Here is a 21157-nt window from a genome sequence, read left to right as displayed (position 1 = left end):
TGATACAAATGGAAGACATTATGAGGTGGGGAGATATTCATCAAATCATTCAAACGTACAATATGGTCACATATAATTTCAACTTTTCCATAATAACATAAGTTAACAACACAAATGTTTTGGCAATTACTTAACAACCAAAACATTCCGTCGGGACTCGAAGGAAAGAATAATTTGGAACCAATGGCTATAAAATATGGGAGAACAAATCCCTGTAATGATCCAGAAGTAATCCAAAAATATACATGTATATCCACAAGAATCTTCCATCACATTCTGTCAGTCACTTCTTGCTGTACAAGACCCCATTTTCTGTCATCTTTCATGTACCACAAACTCACAAAGCACTATTGTGGGTGCACCAGTGCAAAAATGAATCAGATTTCATTTGCTTGTAGGTTTCAAGTTCCAACAAGCTAATTAAGTAAAATGGAAGAGCAAAACTACAAGATTATAGTTACAAAATGGACAAATCTTCATTAGTAGCCTTGAAGCGGAAGCTTCAAAAAGTCAGCTTCAAACAGTCTACATCTCTGTGTGTAGAAATTACAAGATTGAGAGAGAGAGAGAGTGAAATAAATGAAGTACCAGAAGATCATGATCACCTGAAGATCAAGATCATAGCAGAAATACAAAATTGACAATGACATAGAAAGAGACTGTTTGATACACACCCAACCCAATTCAAAGAGAAAAATTAACCTCTATAGACACCCACTAACTACTTAAAGTGGTTAAGTAAATAATACCCAATTATGGGTTCATATCAGAATCATCCCAAGCCACATTGAGATCAGTAGAAACCAAGGTTTCAATGTCGTCCCAATTCCAGTCGTTTGATGTGTACATGCCGACGCTTGGATTATTAGCCTGCGGGATGGTTGTTGAGGGCATGATGCTTGTGATGGTTGGCTCCTCCATGGATTTGATGAATTGATCTTGAGGGTAGTTACAAACATTTGGGGATTGAAAAGAGGTAGAGATTGTGTCAAAGGAACTTGAAGTAGTACTTGAGCTTGAGAAGGGAAAGCTAAGTACTTGGGCTCTACCAGCTTGAAGAAAATTAAAAGGCATAGTAGTACTACTTAAACCTGAGGACGATGAATATATATGGTTGTCCAATTCACTTGAGGTGATTAAACTCTGTTGAGGAAGAAGAACTCCCATATGTGTGTTGAGCCTTTGCTCTCCATCAATTGCCAAGTGACTGTTAAGCCTCTGAGCACCATCCGTTCGATCAAATGCCAAGTTGGTATTGTTGATCACCCTAGTCGTGGTGGAAATAGTACCAGCACCGTTTGTGGTGGTTTTTGCGGCGGAGGCACTAGAGTTTGGTTTCCTGGTGCGCTTGTTTTTCCGGCCATGGCCACCAACAGGAACGTTTCGAAGCGTTCCGCCTTTGGTCCAGTGCCTCTTGCAAGCTCTGCAGAAGTGCCTAGGCTGAGTCTTGTTGTAGTTGTTGTAGTAACAGAACTTTGTGTTTGTTGATTCACACCTCGGACACTTCAACTGCTCCGGTTGCTCCTGGTTTTGTTGCTGTTGCCGCCTCGCCACAGGCGGTTTTGGCAGCTCAAAGCTTTGTGCTTGCAGCTGCAAGGTCTGGCTCCAGTCCAAGCCATCACTACTAACCTGCTTAGTACTCAATCCCATCGATCCCCCTAAATCAAAATTACCTTGATCAAAACCCGAAGCTAATAACAACCCGTTTAAGATGGATGATCTGAGCTAACACCCTTCTGGATATTTGTGATCTAGATGAAGAAGTAGGTCTAGCTAGCCCTTGGAACGAGGGTGATGAAGAAGAGAGAGCGGTCGGAAGAGGCTGATGTTATTGCTTATAAGCCAGAGAGTTTCAGGTGCTGCAACGAAATGGTAAGGAAGGTGATGAGAAGAGAGGAGCATAGCTTTAAGTAAAAGGAATATTAGTGTTAATCAACAGAGGAATATATAAGAGAGATATTTGATGATGATGATGATGATCGGAAATTTCTATTGAAGCTTTTGTATGGTCCAAGATAGTTTGTGGTTGATGTATGTGGGGTTTGGTATTACGAGTGAAGATGATGAGGTGGTGGCGCTGGCAACCCCAATTAGAATTATGCAAAGCTTATAGGTGACAATCAATAGTAGCATGCTCCCCACAATTTTATAGAGAAAATGATCGAGGAAGGTACTTAAGTAATAAGAGAAGCCACCAACGTGGAGAAGAAGGATGTGAAATGGGAAAGAGAATTACTTAACGATGAAGGCGATGGTGGGTTGGTGACATGTGTCTGCTTCAACACCATTGATAGTGCTTTGTAGTGTTGGCTATGTAAAACGAACATATACTACGTCTGCATGTACCTCTATCGTTTCTCCTCAACATAAACTTCCTTCATAATTCATTTGTAAGTGATCAATCTACAGAGTTGATCATCCATGACCATGAGAGTATCACATGTTTTACAGTTGGACATCCACGAATATATATGAATCTAAAATCTTTCATATTCCAACATACAATAAAAATGAGAAGGTTACGATCATACAATAGGTTTATATATTTAAGGTTTATGTCGTATTTACTCGATTAATAGTCAGAAAATTGTCAAACGTATGTTAGCAAGCCCGGACCTGAGGTGAGGCCGAAAAGGCGGCCGCCTCAGGCCCAAAAATTCTCGTGGCACCAAAAGCTGGCAGTTGCCGTGAGCAGAAAGGACGATCCTCCATAGAAGCGAAAGCTTAAAGCTTAAAGCTTATAGCTGTTTTGGTTCTGGGTCTTTGAATGAAAAACAGAGGAGAGAAATGGTCGGAGCTATTTGGGTTTTCGGTTTTTTGAATCAAAAACAAAGGAGAGATATGGTTAGGTTTGGAAGAGAAGAGAAGGGAGGGAGAAAAGTTTGATGATGGCGATGATGATGAACGGTGATGTTAAAAATCTGGGTTTCGTGGTGGTCTCTTGTTTCTCTTTCAATTTTGGGTTTTTAAAAAAAATAAAAAATTATGATGCATTAAAGGACATCATTTTTAAATCTCGTTTTAGATCTTGAAATCTCAGGTCCGACGCTATATATTAGGGTAAGCTTAGTTACTGAAAATTCTACCATATTAGTTACACCGTCACACTATTTTTTTGTTCGATCAAATACACAATTAATATGTTACTACTGTACCGTGAGTTCGACACGACTTCTCCTTTATAAGCACAGACTTATAACACTAGACCTAGGCCACCAGGACACTATTTGAACGATATGATTGACGTGATGTATTGCACATATATATTATAACCATCATCGGTGAATAGAATTTTGGAGACATTACATGTATTAGAACCATCATTAGGATTGGAAATTAGGAGTTAGAGGCAAGAGGACGTCGTTATGATCATATCAAGGAATAAAAGGACATGTACTACGGTCCAGGGACTACGTAGCTACCTAGCTAGCTCCTCATATCGATCTGTGAAGCAAGGATACTGGTTAAGTATATATAGAGGGGTGGCGGGTAGACCCCAACTTTGTAGGGATAAAAATGAACAGTGCAATCCCCTTCACGTGGCTACTAGTTACAGGTAAACCCTACAAATGGTACATGAGGTTCCTCATTTACTTATGGCCCTCTGTACATGTGATTACACGTTACGTATCTTTGGCGTTTTATTCCCGTCTACATCCATGCATGCACCATGCAAATCTACGACACAAACAACTCTAAACGTATATATTTCTCGATTTTCTTCAATAAAAATCGACACCATCTATATATATATAGTTTTCTGACAGGATAGTCCCGGAGAAAAACATCGTTATAAAATAAAATCACGATTGTTCAGTATCATTTGTTTTAATGACATAAGTCTTTCATTGTAAGTGATGAGAGGTCGTTAGTTCAACTCACAGTATTGTAACACAATAATTATATATTTAATAAAAATAAAAAACAAAACCACGATCGACGTGCTAGATTAGCAATAACAGTGAGTATAATCGATCGGCTACAAAATTCGCCTCGCGGTATACACGCCGGAATATAATTTGATAAGGGTTGTAATGTGTTTGGTATCGAGTTTGGATATAATGAGTGGTAGGGACTAGCTAGGGAGTTCGCCGTCACAAAAATAGGACCGGCCGGCCACGGAGCCACGTGCATATATATAATTAGGGCACCCTGGTGCAGTGGTGCAGAATTTGAAGGGTAGCAAATATATATTCCAAAATGTTTGCTAAGATTCATTTCTTGCTTGTGATCAAAGACAGAGTGTGCGAATGGAATTGAAATAATATGATGAAGAACTTGTTCGTCGATCTGTATTTGGTTAATTAGGTAAAGGTTCGTCTTCCACGTAATTCTTAAAAGGATACGACGGAATCAGAATGTCTGTCGTAAACGAATAAACCCTAAAAAACTAAGAAGCAAAGAAGAAAGTCCTAATAAGGTGACCAAATAGAAAACGAAGCCAAGCCATCGTCTTCATCATACCCAATTCCAGACTTGATAAAACTATTCAATCTCACGGACCAGAAAACAAAGAGAATTACAGAAAAGCTTAAAATATAGGTGGGAAACGCATGCATGCCAACCCTTTGTTTTATTCTATCTTTACTATCATTATCACTAGCTAATTATATAATTAATCTCACTGGTTAATTATTATTAGTTTCCATGTGAATCAAAGGAGGATTATGAAGGGTCCAAAATGATTGCCCCCACGAGTCACCAGATCATGAGGTGAAGCTGGACCAGGTTTGATTGATGGTCCTAGATAGAAATAAACATGAACGATCTGATAATCGATCTGGGTTTATGTCTAGGTTGGTCCATATATATGAAACATTAATCAGATAATTAAGACTGTTAAATTCTAGCTATTTTTGAAAGCCAAACCAGTTGTTAGCTAGTCAGCAATCATGATTCATAAACCTCTTTGTATATGAATTCATGAACCAGCAGTTGCAGCTGGTCTACTTATTCCTCATTAGACTTCAAAGCAAAACAGGAAGCCTTGTGCTTAAGATGCTTCAGATTTGTAGCTGCAAAGAACTTTCATGGCTACTGTAGTGATCAATTGCATGGGTCAAATAAGCAATTGTGACAGACAAGAAATGAGTGCAGAAAATGTTATAGGTACCCTATTTGACTTAGGTCTCTTATGTGCTACATAGTGGGTTGCTAGAGGGAGGCGGGTGATGGGTCCATTGATTGTATATCACTTTGAATATATAGAGGGTGTACGTACTATGTATAGTAACAAATAATTGGAAGCTAGCATGGATTGCAATTTTAGTGAAATAATTGAGCCGTCTAATTTAACCGTAGCTAGTGTCAAATTAGAATTCGACAAGAGTCACAAGGCCATATACATGTGATTTCTACGAGTTTAATCGATCATCAGGTCCCTCTGTCTACGTGTTACTATTTTAGGTGTTACTCTTATTGAAATTTAGTCATCGGTTAACATCATTTTTATAAACGATTATAAAGAATCTAAGAGGCTAGCTAGAACTATATGTGATGTTGGCACACCAACTACGATTCGGGAAGAAAACTCGGGTTTCTGCATGCGTTTATTTAACTCCAGTTTATACAACAAAAATTTTCAGCTTTATGATTCTAAATTAGTTATATGAAACGATTAATTTCCTCCAAACTCTCACCAACATTTCGTCAGTGCCATTTGTCGCCGAACTAGTACCTACATGGTCTCTTTAATAGTTTTTTCATGGTTGTTTTAATAGTTCAATAGTTTTTATAGCAAGAACAAATACCAATTGTGTGATATTCAAAGCACACAAAACTCCCTCAAGATGGATCAAGTGTGCAAGAGAAAATACCCAAACACACCTAGCTATAGTACTTGTGCTTTTTCTCGGATTTGCTTCTTTTTCCTAAAGCTGTCTGTTCGTGAACCTTCCAACTTGTGCTTCATCTTCACTTTCAACTTTCAATTCGATGAGTCCCAATTACTAGAAAGCTGTAGAAAAAAGTGCCACAAACAAGCACTCTGAACTAGCTCTGAATGGATAGTGTGTGCAGGAGAGGACAACTTTAATTAAAGTTGTCTTTGGATTTTCCTCGACATGGGAGACTCGACGGTTACGAAGAAAATACATTACTGGAGAATGAAATGGCATATATACATAAATGCAGAAAAGTGAATAATCATATATAAAAAGATCATACACCAAAGGTTAATATCAGATTTTTCAATACTATCCAATACGTCTGGGATTCAAACATACGGGCTCGTTAAATCTCAACATCATGCTCGACATCTTGCAAAACTTGATAGAACTCAGATCTCTCATGTCTGGCGAATACAATTATACCTGACCAAACCCTAAAACTTAAAGTCTCCTTTCTTTTTGCTCGATTTCCCTTCCTTTTCCTGCTTACGCTTCCTCTTCTTCTCATGCTACACAAGTAAAAACATCTCATTAGAGTTTAATCAAACATAACTGAAAACTGATAGAACAAACAGGTGAGGTATACAGAGGAGGCACACACCTCCACAACCAAGTCACTGAAATCCTCTCGCTGATTTCGCAGCTTCTCCTCTTCCCTTGCTTGCTCATACCTGTGGAAAATATTATAAGTCAAACTGGTTTTCCCGATAAAAGGTAGAGTACATAAATCTGAACCTTAAAGTGTTGCACTTACTTTTCAGGCAAGACATTCTCCATAGCTTCCAATTCTTCAGGTTGGAGAGTGACATCCACTTTATCTGCTTTCTGAGCTCTTAGTAGATCCACCCTTTTAGCTCCTGCTTTGTCTTGTGTGCCACTACCAACAACATAAGTGTGAGTCGTCCCAAGCAATGTCCCTGAACCAATCCTCTCTTCTTTCTCTTCAAGTACCTTTTGCAACATAAGCAGAAGAACAATTAGAAAGAACAAAGAAAAATGGAATCACCATATGTTAATAGACTGAAAGAAAGACTATCACTGAACTTACTTGGTATAAAGGCCTTTCAGGCTCCTTTCTCTGCTTGCGAAGGTCAATGACATCAGGTGTCTCAACGCCAGCAGGAATACTGAGAAGGTAGTGTGGAAGTTTGTTAGTAAAATAGAACAAATCGGAATATCACCTTGAGTGCAAAAAGACCCAAGGCAGAAAATACCAGCATATGGAATTTCACAAGAATAATTATAAAACAAAATGAAAAGTGGAAACTAAACAAGGATATACCTTGTAACATCGGTCTCAACAGATTTAAAACCATCCTCTATTTCTTCCTCCTCCATCGGTTCTTCCTCTTCATCATCATCCTCTTCGTCCTCTTCCTCTTCCTCCAAATCACCCCAATGTTTCGTCTTATCAACCGGCTCTTCCTGAATTTCATCATGAAAGGAAATGTTATTTTTACATAACATGCGAGTACTACTACAACCTAGTGCCAATTACAACTTAGTAGTTGGCATTCTACAAGTAAAATCTGATTCTCCAAATCACAAGCCATACCTCATAATTAGGTTGATCTTGTTGCTGAACGCCAAAAACGTCTCCATACAATGGGTGGCCATACTATTAAGAAACAAAACAAAAACAGATTAATTAAAAGTAAAAACCAATAATGGAACATAGAATTTCAAATCATATACATATAACTTACAAAAAAAAAAAAAAAAACTTACTTCATCAACAGGAGGCTTTCCCCAGCCACCTGGATGATAACCAAAGCTAGCGCCGGCGGGGATTGGAGCATTGAGTCCAGGGATTTTCAAATGTGGATATGATGGGGGAGGCCCATATCTCTGGAAGAAAGATACAAGAGTTAAGACCATACCAAGCATTAACATACAGTTCAACAGCCAGAGGTAAAGAGGGAAGAAAAGATATTTGCAGTTTCACCTGCATATTTATGAGCCATGGTGGAGGAGCACCATCTGGCATACCAAGAGCTTCTTTCAGTTCATGTGACAGCATGCCTGGCTTCATCTCCCTTAATTTTACCTGATAAAAACAGGGAAACAACATGAATAACATGAAATTGCACCTTCATAAAGGAAAATAGTACAATAATGACAAAAGGAATTATTTGTGTGAAGAGTGTTCTTCAATTACTTGGCTATGTATAAATACTGCACCTAAAAATGTAAAACAACAAGGAATAAATTTTAATACCTCAAATTCTTTCCCTTCATGGTACAGATCACCAAGAGTTGTGAGCTTTGGCTTAGTTTGGTACTTGAAAAAGGCATCATGCAGAACCTAAAAGACAGGTACAGTATCAATAAAACATTACATAGAGCACTAAAATAAGAGTCCAAAGACTTGCAAAATAAATAAAGACAAACCTGATAATCAATATCCATTTTGCCCATCTTTGGCTGCATGCGTTCTCGCTGCTTTTGCTTCAACTTCTTACTATCTTCTTTTTCAATGTATGCCTGCAGTAGACAGGAAATATCAAATAAGTGTCTTTAAGAAGTTCAACCCAGCCAGATAGAGGAAGGACCATCACAAAACAAACCACAATTATATTCTAGCACCTATACCAAAGTTACCTAATTGTTGCATTCACAACCTAGTATGTAACTAATGCAAGTAACATCAACGGTATGCATGATTGCTTCAAAATCATTTTGAGTGGAATCATGGATTTCTAGGAATATTTAAAATTGATACTAGAAGCCCTTGGACACAGAGAATTGATTCAATTGAAGAAGAAAATAGGTAACCCAAAGAAGAAAAAAACAATATGTGATATCTCATAACCAGTACCTGTCTAATTTTCTCAATTCCAGTTGCAGCAATGAAATCAGGAAGCTGAAATGGTTGCTTCTCGATACCACGTTTACCCTGCAAAATCAATCCATTCTCAATGAGATACCAGTAAATAATAAAGTTCTTATACACTTAGTCAAATATACTTTATTATAGTTATAGAAGACGCCGGAGCACTAAGCATTATATGAAGGCCTCTGAAAGTTCAAAGCAGATAGATCAGCACCTTTAAATTGAATAAAGAAAATGTATACTATGCTAAGGATTATCCCCCAAAATATGGCCCTAATTATGCCTAGATCCCACAATCACACTAGCAGATGCATATAAAGAAATATAAATCAAAGGTGCCGTTTGCCAAACACCTACAAGTCCAGGCTCCATGGTAGCCACAGCCGCTCCCCTGCAAGAAGCACATGTATACATATAAGAGAAACCTCATCGACGTGATCTTTCCCATACCCTTTCCCTAATCCCCTCATGCTAATCATACCCATTAATCATGCATCCACATTCGATAGTTTTAACATCACAGCGAATCTCTAACCTGTAAAAACTTCCTTTTCTGGCACCAATGCCTTGGCACCGGTACGGTATTCCGATACGATTTCAAAAAGACCAGCAATTTAGGATCAGCTGCAGTTGCATCCCACACCTGGAAACATATTAACAATTGAACAATCTTAATATCAAAGTTGTATTGCAAATGGACAAAAAAAAAACAACAGACATAAACCAAAGGCTAAACAGAGATTCAAACGAAGTTCAAGGAACAACAAGCATACCTCAACAACATCAGGCCTTGCACAGATCTGTTTCAATTCTGCAATCTTCATTCGACGTTGAAGCTGAAAGGATCAATATTTGCATTAGCCTCAAGTCCTCAGCTACAATAATGATGAGAATAAAAAAAAAACAGCCAACACTGTTACAAACCTTTTTCTTCTTGTTTGATACGCCTTTCTCTTTTTGCTCATTATCCTGTTCCTCCTCTTCAGAATCTGAGTCAGCCTTCTTCTTTGTGGCTCCTTCTTGAGCCTCATCTTTCTTTTCCTCCTGAATGCACACACGATATAATGAATCACGGACTATGTCAGTAAGGAAGAACATATGATAAAGATATGTAAGATAGATTAGTTATAACAAGCAAAAAATATGTCTTTACCTCGACACCCGCAGCACTCTTGAATGTAAATTTCTCGAAAATTTTTCTGAACTCCTCATCCAATTCTTCATTTAGCTCAGCTTTCTCCGGAACATATTCGATTTCAACTTGCTCAACAACCTACAAAGTAAACACAAAAGACACGACACGACGGTCAGTAAAATAAATCTCCAAACAGTAGCAATAAACTTCAAATTTTCCAGGAAAAACAGTTTTGAAGAACAAATGAACTTATCGACACACCTATCTACTTAGAAAAACAATTTTTCTAAAAATGTGATGCACACCAAAGCTCTTGATCAACGACTTCGATTTCGATAAATTCACTAGGTGAAGTAGTAATTACAACATATTCCAGCATGACTAAGCTAAATGATTGAACACAAAACCCTAATTGCATCCGAATCATAGCAAAACCCTAGAAATCTATATCCATCAGCTAAACTCGAAACAGTTACGAGACATAGTAGGCAGGGGGAAAGAGAACCTGTTGAGGATCGTTGTTCTCCTTCACATCATCGCCGTCGCTGACGTCACTGGCGGTGGACTGAGAAGCTTTACGATTCTTCTTCTGCTTTCTCCTCCGACGGCGTCGTTCGCTCTCCCTCGATTTCTTGACGGCGGCGCCGTCGGATGCGTCGGAGAGAGGATTCAGATCGCCGTTAGCGACGACGGCGCCGTTTGGGAGCTGCGAGAGCGTCTCGGCAGTCATGGGGTTTGGATTGGGGAAGAGGAACGAAATCGAAAGAGAAGAATATCTGAGAGAGTGAGAAGGGAAATAAATTTGAAGGGGGGATAAGCTATGTTGGGCCTTATTTTGGCCCAGATTGGAAGAATTAGTTTGGGTCGATATCTTGCAATAAATGGGTTAGTCTAATTAAAGATGGGCTGGGTTCAGAAAAGCTGAATTTTGAACGTTTTATTTCTGAGTTCAGAAAAAGACAATCGAAGACTTACCTTGATTTGTTGATAGTATATGCAGTTTAGTGGTTTCAAAGAGGAGGTTGATGCCTTTAGAACAAATAATAGTAGGTCCTCAAAGTACAATATTTGGTTCTCAAAATACCTCTCTCATTTGCATGAAATTTACTTATCCGATATGAAAAGATTCAATGGTAAGGATTTACAAATTAAATTAAAAAAAAAGATTCTTTTCCATTATCATTTAATTCTTAGAATCCTACGTTTTTTTTTTTTTTTTTGTTATCGAGAGTAAGGTAACAAGACACCTCGGTTACGTTAACAAATTAGTAATACACACTCAGTCAGTATTTGTATCGAGATCTAAGAAAATATCCTAGCAAGCCAAACTAACCTCCCGCATACTTGACATATCATTTTTCTATCATCAACATCTCAAAAAACATGAGTTTAGATGTCAAATTCCAAACTTTAGTGTCGAAAAAAATATAAAACCCTAACCGACAAATGGAAGTGCTTTGGATCCATCTTTTTTGTTATAAATTTGAAATTTTTATCCTAACATGGAAAAAAGCCCGAAAGGGACACAAATCACACAATAGACGCGCAAATAAACCCGTATTCATGAGAGTGAATTTTGAGCTTGACTGTTATTCAGCTGGGCCCGCCTCCAGTTCTTGCCGTCTTTGTACTCTTCAACTCGTAACCCCCTGTTTCTCAGACCATCCTCTGTTTCAGATCTGAGACTCTGCACCTCTCTTCTCTGAAACTGAGTCGACTCAGTTCCAAGCTTTCATAGCTCAGCAAAGGTCCTCCCTTTATCTTCCAGATAAAAAGAAAAGTTTTGGAGGGAAAAAGGGTGTAATGGGAATCGAGGAAAACAGGAATGCTGGTCAGAATGGAGTGTTTGGGTCTGATTCGTCGGAGTTTCAACTGGGGAGCAAGAACAAGTACAAGAGAATGAAGTCTGAGGTCACTGAGGAAGAAGAGGAAGATGGTTCTTTCTCAAAAGAGAATCGTGATACCAGGAAATATGTGTTTGCTTGTGCCATCTTTGCTTCTCTCAATTCTGTGCTTCTTGGATATGGTTGGTGTTTGATTCCATCATTTTAATCCTACTTTATTATGTGATCTTTGTTTCTTGGCTTGATCTGCTTAGTTCTTTGAAATTCATTTTTCTTTTAGTCTATGTTTCTGTTTGATCTGCTAATCTGGCTAAATCCTACATTGTGTCACACTTGTCTGATATTTACATAGACTAAAATGCATTATTTTGTAAGTGATAAGAAATTTGGTACTTAATTATAAACAATGATACAAGCTGCCAAATATCATATACTTCTGTAAGAGTACTACTTTTAGCCTGTAGATTTGATATAATTCAGGTGAAGCCAAATATCATACTTGACTACTTAGGTACTACAATGATTGAGTTTCAAATAACATTGATGAAGTGTTGAAGTGTCAACAAGCATCTTGTTTCTTTCTAAATGTTTCAACATTTGAAAAATGGAAATACCATAATGAAGTAAAATGCTGATTTTAGCTATGAAAGTTAGTGCCTTTAAGGAATATGCAGTTGGATGTTTCTATCTTTTCTTTTGTTTTGGTTTTTATTTTGGAATTATGTCAGAGGAAAGTTTAAATCAATCTTCACATTTGTTCATGTGCAATGTGTATTGATCACAATGCAGATGTGGGTGTTATGAGTGGAGCTATTCTCTTCATTCAGGAGGATTTAAAAATCACAGATGTGCAGCAAGAACTTCTTGTTGGGATTTTGAGCATAATCTCCCTACTGGGTAGTTTAGCTGGTGGAAAAACATCGGATGCCATTGGTCGAAAATGGACTATTGCATTTGCAGCCTTTATCTTCCAGACAGGTGCAGCTGTAATGGCATTTGCTCCTTCTTATGAAGTATTGATGATTGGTAGACTCTTTGCTGGGATTGGTATAGGATTTGGGGTCATGATTGCACCTGTATATATTGCTGAGATCTCACCTTCAGTAGCTAGGGGTTCTCTTACTTCATTTCCTGAGATCTTCATAAATCTAGGCATCCTTCTTGGATACATATCAAATTATGCTTTCTCGGGGCTTCCAGTGCATATAAGTTGGAGGGTGATGCTTGGTGTGGGAATCATACCTTCAGTCTTTCTTGGATTTGCTCTTTTTGTGATCCCCGAATCCCCGAGGTGGTTAGTTATGCAGAACAGGATTGAAGAAGCAAGAATAGTATTGATCAAGACAAATGACAGTGAAAAAGAAGTTGAGGAGAGATTGGCAGAAATACAGCTAGCTGCTGCAGGAATGGCTAATGCTGAGAATAATGAAGCAAAAGCTATATGGCGCGAGATTCTGAATCCTTCTCCCCCAGTTCGACGAATGCTCATTACTGGTTGCGGAATCCAATGTTTCCAACAGATTACAGGCATTGATGCAACTGTGTATTATAGTCCAACAATTTTCAAGAATGCCGGGATTAAAGGCAACACTCAACTTCTTGCTGCAACTGTTATTGTTGGGCTTACAAAGACTGTGTTCATCTTGGTAGCTATATTTCTTATTGACAAAGTGGGGAGAAAGCCTTTGCTTTATGTGAGCACTATTGGAATGACTACTTGCTTACTTGGGCTGAGCCTTGCACTGGCTTTTCACGGAAATGGAAAACTTGGAATTGGATTGGCAATATTAGCCGTTTGTGGGAATGTTGCTTTCTTCTCAGTTGGAATTGGTCCGGTTTGTTGGGTCTTGTCTTCTGAAATATTCCCATTAAGGCTTCGAGCTCAAGCATCCGCGCTTGGGGCAGTTGGTAGTAGGGTTAGTAGTGGTGTGATTACCATGTCATTTCTCTCAGTGTCTCGAGCAATTACAGTAGCAGGAACCTTCTTTGTTTTTGCAGTGATTTCAGCTCTCTCGGTTGCTTTTGTCCATACATGTGTTCCCGAAACAAAAGGGAAGTCGTTAGAAGAAATCGAAATGGTTTTCCATCACGAAGGGGAGTGGCAAGGAAGTGAAGTAGAAATGGGAGATGCACAGCGTCTAATGCAGAAAGAATGAGTGCAGAAATATGTTTGAAATATTATTCTTCTTTGTTTGGCCAAATTGGTTAAGCATTATACTGATTTATCTGTGAAATGTATCCATTGCACATATTACAACAGAACCAAAAGAGAAAAAATTGTTTCAATTTGATATTCTTAGCCTGCATTGCACATTTTGCTGCATTATATTATCTTCACCACTGGGAAATCATATAAAGTATTCTGCATTATTGGAATGACGTACTAGAGCTCCAATATCTCAACCTCATAGACAATAATTTGATCAGTTTTCCTGAGTTAAGCGTTTTTTATACATCTGGAAACAATGGCCTCTGATCCTATATATAAACATCCTTCCTCGTTTGGTAGCAAGAAGATATCAAGACTCTTAACTCATGCATCATCATTGTTGAACTGAACAACATAAATTCTTCTGAGAGCCAATAGTTTACAAATCTTCGTTAGGTGCAAGGTCGCATCTGGTAAGTAACCGAATATCAAAGAACATATCAAGCACACATGTAGTGGAGAACAACTTGCATAATACAAGAAAACAAGGGCAAATCCCATATTGCTATAGATACCTAGCTATAGACATACATAAAGTTCCATATTTGGTCTTGTCCTTGACCCAATATTTGTCCCAGCCTATCCCCTCTTTCGGCCTCCAAGCAGACTGAAGAACTACAACCTACCTTTACTAGATCACCATGAAGAACTTCACACGAGAAGAGTAAAACTAAAGCCTATTATGAATCATATACAACCGAAAATCTCAACCCAAATCCAGTATTCCAGTACGCATACACAATTATCTCATTGTTTGTTAATGGGATTCATTTTTTATGAGTTGTTGAAAATGAAAGAACACATGCATCTTGGTCACATATAGTGGACAACAACACCTACAGTACAAGGACAAGGACAATTCCCAATTGCTATAGATACCCAGACATATATTGCCAGGGCTGGTCTTGTCCTGAGGTCAAGTTTGGTCCCAAACTACACCCTTCCTTTGTAGCCAAGCACATTCAAGATTTACAAGTTACCTATACTAATTCACCATGAAGATCTTCACGAGAACCGGTCCTCATACAAAGAGAAAGACTAAAAGCCTGAATGTGAATCCTATAAATGCACCATATAAATGGAAACTTCATAACCAGGTGATCACTACTAAAATTAACAATAAACAAGTGAATAACATGCAGTGATTCACACACCATGTTACAAGGATTGGATCCCATTAGTAATGCTTCATATCCAACTTTCACATGCTTCTAATTAATTAAGCTTCTGAGGTTTTATCTGAGGAAGCTCTGGCTCATGATGAATAATAAGTTCCGGGTTCTGGTAGGCAGAGAGGACTTGGTATTTCATATATATAAAAAGAAAAACAAACAGAGGAATAAAACATGCATGAAGTCAGTTACTTGTTTAACAGAAGTATATCTTTATTTTTATGTTTCTCAGATATGAATACTCGTGGAGAATAGAAGCATGATATTCGTCATATCTGCTCTGTACAATGAGCAAGAACTATGAGTCCTACCTAACCAATCTTGCTGATTTTAGATAGATCATCAAAATTGCTTGGTGCTTTCACCTCCTCAAAACAAGCATGACAGAAAACTCTCCTCTCTTCTTTTTTTTTCTCAGTGATTTTCTTTTCTTTGAACCATGAAAGCTAAGCTAGCCTCATCCATAAACCCACCAAGTGCCTGTATGGTGCAAATAGGCTGAAGTTTTCATGTTTGGTATCTTATGGACTAATTCTCCAACACCAGTAACAATAAGGGATGGTGATGTAATGTGACCACAAAAGTAGGTACCCTACATTGATTGGAAGCTTGTATATCATTTTCAGAATAATGTAATCTCAATAAGCCTCAAGGTTATAATACAGCATGATGCACACTAATTGTTAAAAACCAAACCCATAAAACTCTATCATATTGCTTTGACATTTCCATCAAGATTCCCCTTATCAAATGAATAATTGAACTAATTTCATTGCATTCTCCAATCAAAAGGCCGGCCCTATCTGATCAACATGGAACAATGTAAAAATACAGAGAGAAAAAAATGAATTATCTTCTTTTGTTCTTTTGCATCACTACAATATTCATATACAAGAACAACCACTAAAACAATACATAAAACAAGTGACTACACAAGTGTGAACCTTCTTCTATAATGACAGACTTGAAGTTGCAGAAGAAGAATTGTAACAGATGGTAAAATCTGACATTATATGATCAATAATGCTGCCCTTCTGAACCTTCAATCTTCTACTCTGACTATTCCACAAGTGCAATGCAAAGCTATGAGAACGAATGTGCTGCAACTTTGTAAGCAGCCATTTCGAGGGAACATCATCTTTCGGACCATGAAAAATACTCTGAATCTGGCTCCAATGCACCGGATAAAATGCCGAGGGAGTTACCACAGTAAAGTTAAAACCAGGGTTTGGTGTTCGACTGATCCTTGAAACCACCCTTGAGACCAAGTAAGGTCCATTGTGACCCCATTTGTTACCATCAAAAGTCAGAGCAAATTCCTGAATGAACTTGAAGAGCAATGGATGATTCTTGTCGAAAACCAACACAGCATTGTTCAATCGGCTCCAATTACCAGTTTGGAAGTCAACTGTCTGCGCCCCAATCACATTTTTCATCTTTGACAAACTCCTCAACACTATAACATCTGTGTCTAAGTAAATCCCACCAAACTTGTACAACAAAGCAAGCCTAAGCACATTGGAGAGGTTCTGACCAATTGAGACTCCACCAGGTCTCACATCGCCTTTCGTCAACCCAATAAACCAAGCCTCAGCTGGAGTATTGTGGAACAAGTAGTCAAAATCAGGAGCAATTGCCATTACTCGATATCCCAAATCCAAAAACGGCTTCAGAATTTCAAGTCCCTTGTTGGAATCCAAGGACTTTGAGACAATGACCAAACAAGCATTTGGGTGGGATTTGAACACACCCTCCACAGCTAACAATTCCCTATTTCCAAGAGTCTTCGACGAAATCCAAGTCATGAAAAACCTGGTTTTGCAAGAAGAACCAGAAGAGTTTCCACTAAAGAACTCTCTCATTCTTGTAGGGAATTGGCTCCGAAACAGAGGCAGCTTAGTCTCAATGGGTATGGCCTTGAGCTTGCTCTTGTGTTTTTTGAACCTTCTTGGCCTCTGAAACTTGGATTTCGACATGATCGAGTTTGTTGGGTTTTGCAGAGAAGCCAAACTGGTTGTGCTCTTCAAGAACATGGGTGCGTTCTCCTCTTTCACCACATACATAACAGAAGAGGATTGAATCTTCGACGATGGAGAAGAACGAAACGGAGGTGCCCACTTCGGGAAGGGTTTTCCGGCATAATTAGGCGGCGAGAAAATGGCGGGCTCCGGCGGGGGTTTGGCGGGAAAAGGGAGAATGATGCTGAAGACATAGAAGCTGTTGTAGACGAAAAGGAGAATGAGAACCAAAGCAAGAAGAGAACTTGGGAGGTTGAGAAGAACAGAAAGTGTTGATCTTCTCAGGTCTTGTAATTTGGTGATGAAGATAATGAGGGGACGGACAAGCTTGGGGGGCCTTTCAGAGAGTAGCATGATGGTGTTGGGTTTGGTTTGGTGAGGAGGGTATTGGTTTTTTTTTGGGTACTACAGTAGTTGGGGTGTTAATGAAAGTTGCAGTCTTGCAGAGTAGATTGGAGGGTGTTTTAATGGTGGAAGCGGCAAAAAGATTTGGGAACCAAAAAGGCAAAAATATGTGAGAGGAAGTTAAAGTCACTGGCTTCAACAGTTTGAGCATGTAGGATTGGCCCAAGGTGCTCAGAGAGTCTACCAATAATAACCCTTTTCTTTTCTTTTTTCTAAAATAGAAAGTGGATATGAAATCCATAAAATGGCCAGAGTCTACTCGCACTCAAATTCCTTTTTCTTTATCGTAATCATATTTGCTAACCAATAATGAAGACTTCCATCTCATGTGAAACTACATTAAAGACTTCTCATCCTATAATCAAATGGCTACCCGAATTAATACGTGGATAAGAGGTGTTAATTGAAACAGGAAGATACAAAAATTACTCCATGTTACAATTTTGCATTGATGAGAAAATATCCATTTAGTACTAATTTTACCCTCTCATTGCTCATTTTAATGACAATTTTTTTCATGAGCCCATTTAAATATTAAAGTTTTAACAAACTATATTGTTTTAAGACTATTTTGCTTTCACTCCTTAAACATGCATAGAGAGAGAAAATGAAAAAGAGAGAAGACTTAGCCGGAACCTCATCGGAGTCCCGTCACAGGTCGCCGGAATTTCTCCGATTGTCGGATTCTGGTTGCCGAAATTTATCCGATCACCGGTAACTCGGTTACTAACCCCTAATAACTCAGTTCATGACCTATAATAACCACCGGTAACTCGGATTTCTCCAGTTGTCGGATTCTCGTCACCAGTAACTCGGTTACTGACCCCCAATAACTTAGTATTGACCCTCAATTATCAGTTATTACCCACCAATAATCAACTTATTTAAGCTTAAGTCATAGAAAAGAAGAAATAACATAAAATAATGAAGTTACTGACCTCAATAATCAGGTTACTAGGTCCAGTAATTAGTTACTAACCCTCAGTAATTAATTATTGACCTTCAATAAATCAGTTATTGACATTCAAATGGGGTAATGATTTGTTCAATAGAAGAGTTCCTGAATTCAAAAGAATTCCAATCTATGTACGAAACAATTCCAAAACTTTGTAGCACTATAGAGGTCAGCAAGTATACAAAGATATTAAGAGCTTAGCTAGAATTGCATAGGCTCATTCGTTTGCTAGTGTGCTGCAACCATCTACAATTAGGACCAACTCTTAACAGTAGATAAGACATGAAACTTGCTCTTACACACTCCACAAAATTGAAAGACTAACAAACAACTCCCTTTCAAACAGGCTCAATCAACCAAATGTAGCTCCAATTTTTCAAATTTTGGAGCCACTCACCCATCCGGCAAACAACAAAGAAGTTTGACAGGCTGCCTTTGATCGAGAATCCGATCACTATCGTTGGACCACAAGAGCTTAGTCTGTGAGGCAAATAACAATCTACTTACCGCTGCCGATCTTCGCCTTCTCCAAATCTCAATGGAGAGGTGAAGAGAACCTTTCCGGCACCATCGAAACCACTGACGGTCTCCGTCTGAATCTGAGGTTCGTACATCTGGTCGTCGCATGAGAGATACATGCGCCGGCGAGGGAATAGCAACACCGTAATCGGCGAACCTGACTCATGCGCGACTGGGCAAGGACGATCTCGCCTTGGCCACAGGTGGAGGACCTGGCGCCGACGTCGGAGAGAGAGAGAGTTTGTTATAGGAGAAATGATGTAGATAGGGAGAAAAGAGAGTTGGAGTGTGTGATAACTGAGGGTAATAACGTCTTTTTATTTTACGAATCATCAGAATGGGCTTAGGTAAAATATTTTCATTAAAATTGGCTAAGTTTAGCTGATTTTGTGCAAATGGGCATTTAGATCTACAGTTTTGTCAATCGCATTTCAAGAAAAATATACATTAGAGCTATCATAGAAATTGGTTATGATAAGCGCAATTGTATTAAAAAAGAGTGAACTTAATTTGATTGAAAAGAAAATGTAGAGGCGCAAGTTCCATTGGAATTAAAACATGAAAAGACTGGAAGTGATAATGAAGTGAAATGAATCAGGTAGTTAATGATACATGTATGATGTATCTTGCTAGCTATATATACAGTGGTTTATAGCCAAGGTTTTCATGTAAAAGAAACAAGCTTGATTAGAAAAGCATAGAGATGTCTAATGCAACTCCCTGCTCAATGTCACAGAAAGAGCATAAGATGTCTCGAGGAGAAATTGAGAATGAGGTAAACACTGTGATTCATAAGTACAGAATACTCATGTCTACCGAAGAAAAAGTTTGTCTTTACAATGCAGCGGAGCAAAGCAGCTTGTTCTCCGAGGACATGGTGCTCGGATTTTACTATGGACTTCAGAGCAAACGCAAACCTGTTGCTGTTCAATCGTCTTTGATGAACTCCAAGCAGTTTATTGAAGATTTACTAAAACTTTCAAATCCATAATGAATCCTGGCTGGGGAGTATGTACCTATAAGAGTTTTGTTCCGGCGTCGATTGCTCTCAATGTCTCAGAGCAGCCAAATGGTAGTGGTCTGAAGGACCTCCGATGGGAGGTCACATTTGGTGAAAATAAGCGGTGACCTGGCGGGGAAAAGAATTGAAGGAAACAACAAACTATTGCCTTAGCTATTTTGCTGTCTTCTTAACTTTGCTTCCATTTATTTTTATCTTAGCCTTAAAAATTGGATCTATTTGCAGTTTCGTTGTCACTTTTGATCATGAAAAAGAACGTGTTGGAGCAAAAAGGTTACAATAGTTGGTAAAAAACAAAGAAACGAGCAAAAGAACCAAAAACAAAGAGTCCGGAGGGAATACAGAAATTAAAAACATATTTAGCTTGCGACTCTCTCTAGCTAGATAGTAAAAATAAGAGGGGTTTCTGTTTCTAGCTAATTGCTCCTAGTGTTGTATCCATTGCACACCAGTTTCCCACCAAAGACAAATGTTTTCATGTAAGTAGGCAAATGTCTAAACACGTTGGTTTTCTTCGTCGACTTCGCTAATTGAAACATTTTGAATCTGGTGGTCTCTAGTTCCTTCTCATATTGCCGGAGTTCACCTTCCACCGTCATCGAAAACATGTCTACCAAAGTTTCGAGATCACGCTGACGCTCCGTCAAGTGAAATATCAAACTGCTAATTTGCAACTGCAAACTCCTTATTCCTTTGTAAAAACTTGAATAGTGATTGATCATCTCATGCGGCGTCACCTCGTTCAAGTTCTCAGCTTTAAGTAAAGCTAGAGTTTTTGAATTGCAGGCTTTTGTATTCTTGAGTTGTGAGTCTGCCAAATCCACCACCGCATAAACATCCTAGAAACGTAATTACTCCTAAAAAATTTGTCTGTAGACTGGAGTGAAGATAATAAGTGATGTAGACACTTATCCCTTTCTGCTGCCTTCTTTGCTGTCCCGCAAAGAGAAATGAATAAGGTAACACATTTAACAGGGATGAACGCACGAGCTACATTGGCACTTCGAGCCCTTAGAGTCTTCCCGGCCTCTAATTTCTCTCGATAAAGTTCATCAGATAGGCTAAAGGCTAATATGTATATATTCTGAAGCCTCTCCTCTCCTCAGTTTCACTGTTTCAGTAAACTGATATAACTTTGATCCATATCCTAAAAAAAAA

At 38.6% G+C, this 21157-nt stretch overlaps 4 protein-coding genes across 5 annotated transcripts in view; all 4 read right to left on the bottom strand.

The window, feature by feature from the left end:
- Positions 1-21157, bottom strand: part of LOC101310880 — a 1534871-nt gene that overhangs the window by 722384 nt on the left and 791330 nt on the right. The gene's annotated exons all lie outside the window — the stretch shown is intronic.
- LOC101313872 lies at positions 154-2144 on the bottom strand. Of its 2 annotated transcripts, XM_004293558.1 has the most exons (2): positions 1496-2144; positions 154-1423 (listed from the first exon to the last, which is right to left on the bottom strand). In XM_004293558.1, the coding sequence occupies exons 1-2, from the start codon at positions 1648-1650 to the stop codon at positions 754-756; spliced, it is 825 nt and encodes a 274-aa protein (XP_004293606.1). In that variant the 5' UTR covers positions 1651-2144; the 3' UTR covers positions 154-753. The 2 variants fall into 2 exon arrangements, with proteins under 2 accessions (XP_004293606.1, XP_004293605.1); XM_004293557.1 differs by having other exon boundaries at positions 154-2144.
- Positions 6129-10627, bottom strand: LOC101305920 (splicing factor 3B subunit 2-like). Its single transcript, XM_004293450.1, has 16 exons — positions 10362-10627; positions 9875-9994; positions 9646-9765; positions 9495-9557; positions 9257-9364; positions 8707-8784; positions 8280-8372; positions 8107-8193; positions 7834-7935; positions 7617-7736; positions 7444-7506; positions 7171-7313; positions 6937-7015; positions 6643-6839; positions 6490-6559; positions 6129-6397 (listed from the first exon to the last, which is right to left on the bottom strand). The coding sequence occupies exons 1-16, from the start codon at positions 10584-10586 to the stop codon at positions 6323-6325; spliced, it is 1743 nt and encodes a 580-aa protein (XP_004293498.1). The 5' UTR covers positions 10587-10627; the 3' UTR covers positions 6129-6322.
- On the bottom strand, positions 15921-17577 carry LOC101309514 (uncharacterized protein At4g19900-like). The gene has a single exon (XM_004293542.1). It carries the CDS (start codon positions 17451-17453, stop codon positions 16032-16034), a length of 1422 nt encoding a protein of 473 aa, XP_004293590.1. The 5' UTR covers positions 17454-17577; the 3' UTR covers positions 15921-16031.

This window comes from Fragaria vesca, linkage group LG3 (assembly GCF_000184155.1).
Source record: "Fragaria vesca subsp. vesca linkage group LG3, FraVesHawaii_1.0, whole genome shotgun sequence".
NCBI classification, from domain to species: domain Eukaryota; kingdom Viridiplantae; phylum Streptophyta; class Magnoliopsida; order Rosales; family Rosaceae; genus Fragaria; species Fragaria vesca.
The sequence above is the reverse complement of the archived record's forward strand: the minus strand, read 5'-3'. Positions and strand labels throughout refer to the sequence as shown.

What these genes read in the sequence shown, in the direction of transcription:
- LOC101305920 (XM_004293450.1), bottom strand. Translation starts at nt 10,586, where the DNA reads ATGACTGCCGAGACGCTCTCGCAGCTCCCAAACGGCGCCGTCGTCGCT. An exon ending in GAATTGAGAAAATTAGACAG is followed by an intron (nt 8,373 to 8,706) that starts GTACTGGTTATG and finishes TGTCTACTGCAG; the next exon opens with GCATACATTGAAAAAGAAGA. An exon ending in CTGAAAGGCCTTTATACCAA is followed by an intron (nt 6,840 to 6,936) that starts GTAAGTTCAGTG and finishes ATGTTGCAAAAG; the next exon opens with GTACTTGAAGAGAAAGAAGA.
- LOC101309514 (XM_004293542.1), bottom strand. Translation starts at nt 17,453, where the DNA reads ATGCTACTCTCTGAAAGGCCCCCCAAGCTTGTCCGTCCCCTCATTATC.
- LOC101313872 (XM_004293557.1), bottom strand. Translation starts at nt 1,650, where the DNA reads ATGGGATTGAGTACTAAGCAGGTTAGTAGTGATGGCTTGGACTGGAGC.